Source organism: Lissotriton vulgaris, chromosome 12, assembly GCF_964263255.1.
Source record: "Lissotriton vulgaris chromosome 12, aLisVul1.2, whole genome shotgun sequence".
NCBI classification, from domain to species: Eukaryota; Metazoa; Chordata; class Amphibia; order Caudata; family Salamandridae; genus Lissotriton; species Lissotriton vulgaris.
The window spans coordinates 765,951,761-765,955,421 of NC_141700.1; the positions used below are offsets into that span (position 1 = coordinate 765,951,761).

At 47.1% G+C, this 3,661-nt stretch overlaps 1 protein-coding gene across 1 annotated transcript; it reads right to left on the bottom strand.

The window, feature by feature from the left end:
• Nucleotides 1-402: 402 nt before the first annotated feature.
• On the bottom strand, nucleotides 403-3,221 carry LOC147678636 (uncharacterized). Its single transcript, XM_086946084.1, has one exon. The coding sequence runs from the start codon at nucleotides 2,304-2,306 to the stop codon at nucleotides 1,056-1,058; it is 1,251 nt and encodes a 416-aa protein (XP_086802210.1). The 5' UTR covers nucleotides 2,307-3,221; the 3' UTR covers nucleotides 403-1,055.
• Nucleotides 3,222-3,661: the final 440 nt, after the last annotated feature.

Sequence of the window (3,661 nt, forward strand, 5' to 3'; positions counted from 1 at the left end):
TGACAGTGAGTGCAGAGTGACAGTGAGTGCAGAGTGCGTGCAGAGTGACAGTGAGTGCAGAGTGACAGTGAGTGCAGAGTGACAGTGAGTGCAGAGTGACAGTGAGTGCAGAGTGCGTGCAGAGTGACAGTGAGTGCAGAGTGACAGTGAGTGCAGAGTGACAGTGAGTACAGTCACTCAGCACCACCACATTATCAGTCAGAACCACCACAGCATCACTCAGAACCACCACAGCACCACTCAGCACCACCACAACATCACTCAGCACCACCACAGCACCACCATAGCACCACTCAGCACCACCACTGCATCACTCAGCATCACCACTGCATCACTCAGCATCACCACAGCCCCATTCAGCACCACCACAGCATCACTCAGCACCACCACAGCACAAATATGTTCTCTCAATGTTTCAAGCTTTATTACAAATGTCACAAAAAGATGTTAATATTTCACTTCTGTTCTTGGATTTTGTTACAATAAAATACACTGAACATAATCTTCACAAAAGTTATTTACAAAAGTTTAAGCTATTGCCATTATAAATTACAATCACTTTTATTAAGTATTAAAAAACATTAAAAGCCATTGTTATTTGTAATATCAATACATCTAAGTCACGTAAATACAAATGTTGCATTACAAATGCTATAGGTGTCACATTTGCGAAAGTTATAACTATTGGCATTGTAAATGACAAAGCTATTAATTTAGCTATTTTCAAAACCAACACATAAATGAACATTTGGTGAATTTCCATTAAAATATTTGACTTTTTTACTAAGATATTATTATACTGTTTTATGCAAACAAAATGTAGATACTGCATAAATAACTTTAATAAAACATATTTTATATGAAGCTTTTTATGTAAAAAAAAAACTATAGCATAAAGCAAAAAACAATTGCCATTTACAATGCTAATAGCTCAAACTTAAATAATGCGAGACCTATTGCATTGCAAATGCTTGTTTAATTATGGCAAAAAGTGTCGAGCTTTCCTCCCTCCGTCCACTTGCTGTCCTGAGGGGAAATAGGCCAGTGTGCCTGCCTTAAATCTGTTGATCATTTACTTCAGGCAAACCAATAAATATCACTAGCCTCAGCTCCTTTATTGATGGATTTCCTATTAGGTATCCATCTACAGCCCACAAATCATTAAGTACGTACATTTCACTCATTATCACCCGATCTCCAAATGCCAGCTTGACATCGAACTTTCCACTGCATGATAACAATGGGCCCATACGAGAATATATCTTCATTCTAGTGGCTCTCAGGGGCGGCAGAGGGGAAAGACTGCTGTATGTGACTGAATCCATGACGTTTATCGTAGAACCTGTGCTGATTAGACATTCAATCGGCTTGTTTGCTACATTTACTATAAGCCTAAGGCCACCCTTTTCGCCGGGAATTTGAAAGCCACCAACCCATCCCTCAGCAGGTGACAAAGAGCGTGATGGCCAAGGCTTCTGGTTTTGCACGTGGTTGTCTGTGGATTTTTGGGCTTGTGCAGGTTTGCCAGAAATCTCTGCCTGTTTGCTTGGCTTGCTTTCTGCTTTGCCAGAGCGGGTGCCAGGTTCTGTCTTCGCCCTGCACACAGACTGGTAGTGGTTCTCCTTCCCACAATGACCACAAGTGTGGCCCATGGCAGGGCACTGACCATCATGTGGCCACTGGCCCCCACACCTGTCACATTGTGCAACAGGTTTCTTTGTTTTCGATCTACTCAAGTGTGGCGCCCCCTGCACTTCATGTCCTTGGTCATTGTGTACGTGCTCTTTGGTGCTTATGTTTAATGCATCTGACTGCACATGAATGCTTTCACTCTGCTGACTGTCCCCTATCTTAGTAGTCTCACCCAACAGCTGATTTCGGAGTGTGGGAGATGCACACCCTACGATTACCTGTGATTTGATTGCTTCTTCTGTGGAATATTTATCAAAGTCACAATCTAATGCCAACATTTTCAAACGCAGTACAAAGCCCTCCATTGATTCATCTGGGCCTTGCTTTGCAGAATGGAACTGGTAACGCAGGTGCTGAAGGTCCTTTCTTGGTTCAAAGCACTCACTGAGGGCTTTCTTCAGTTTTGTGACATCTTCTCTCTCCTCCTGTGTGAACGTGTCTATGATATTATCCACTTCAGGACCAACCCAGTGTAGCAGTAAGTTCAATTGCATTTTTTGAGATGCACCTGTGAGGGACACGAGATTGTCAAATTTTCTAATCCATTTTCGCCATCTGGGGCCCAGGTTCCAGGTCTCGGACATGTCAAACGGTGCGAGAGCATTTAGATTCATCTCTTTGCCAATCTACAATAGCAACCAATCCACAAAATTGTTGTACTTAAGTGAGGTGGTAAAGATGACCGCCAAATATCCCTTCCTGCGGGGTCTAAGAGTGATGCTGATTCTTGTGAATCACTCTTCTGAAATTGCAGGAGCTCTTCACTTTCAGTGCTAATCAGAATCCAAAATAGTCTTAAAGGTAGACGCCAACTTTGCCTGTGAAGATCTGCAAAACGTTTTGCCACTCTCTGTTAAGCTAAAAAGTTCTTTCGTACCTTTCTGAAGATCTTTTAGGCGTTTATTGATTCCTGTAGTATTGACGACGTGTGAGGGCGTCTGAGCCTGGACCTCGCCTGACCTTCTAAGATGGCCGCCTTCGCTGCACGAGCTTGCACGTCCGTTGTGACGCGCACTGGCGCCCCCGCCTGCAAGGAACGAGAGTCGTCGCGCGCTGCTGTGCACAGGTGTGTATCTGCCGGTGTGGCCCCGGAGGGTGGGAAATGAACAGGTGTGTATCTGCCGGTGTGGCCCCGGAGGGTGGGAAATGAACAGCCCACCTGTACTTGAAGGCCCGCGTCTCCGGTATGGCAGCGCTCACCGCGGCCCCTGTTGGTCAGCTCCCTCACACGGCCGTCGGGGTCGTGGCAGCTCGTGCGTGCCCTCGATCGTTCAGGTGAGGCCTTCTCCTAGCCGAGTCTACGACTCCTTCCTGTCGGCCTCGGGCTTCTTTCCGCCTCGCTGACAGGCTGTGGAGGTACCAGGGGAGCTGGCGCTGTTCTGCGCTCGCGGAGACGGTTTGTTGACGGTCCCGGGGCAAGGCTGGGGCCCGAAGGAGAGGCAGAGGACCCGGTGTGTCGCTGCAGCCAGCGGAGAAGGTCTCGTCACACCGACTGTCCGTTACTTCGATCTTTTTCACCGCCCCCTTCGTGCGTCAGCCGCTCAAGGACACCTGGCACTGCCCGGCCCACTGCTCGCTTTTCCAAAACTGCCCGCCCTGAACCGCTGCCCCCACCCGCTCCTCCCCCGCGTTTACCTTGGAGATCTCGAGCTCGCCTGCCCCGCTCTGTACTTCCCCATTCGTGCCCCTTCGCCCCCGCCTCTGCCTTCGTCCTTCGGTCTGTTCACCCTGCTTGCGTGCCTGGAGTCGCATACATGCCAACACTTTTCAAGAGGAAAGCAGGAGATTAAAACAAGCATTTGGAGATTTTGAGCTATTGCCATTGTAAATGACAATGTCTTTTATTTATGCGTTTAAAAAAACCTTCACTAATAAAAGGCATTGTCATTTACAATACCAATAGGTGAAAGTTGAAAAAATTCGAGATCTATTGCATTCGCTTGTTTGCCTGTGGCATACTTTGGATGAC

Excerpts from the sequence above, each read along its gene's own strand:
- LOC147678636 (XM_086946084.1), bottom strand. The coding sequence starts at position 2,306 with ATGAATCTAAATGCTCTCGCACCGTTTGACATGTCCGAGACCTGGAAC.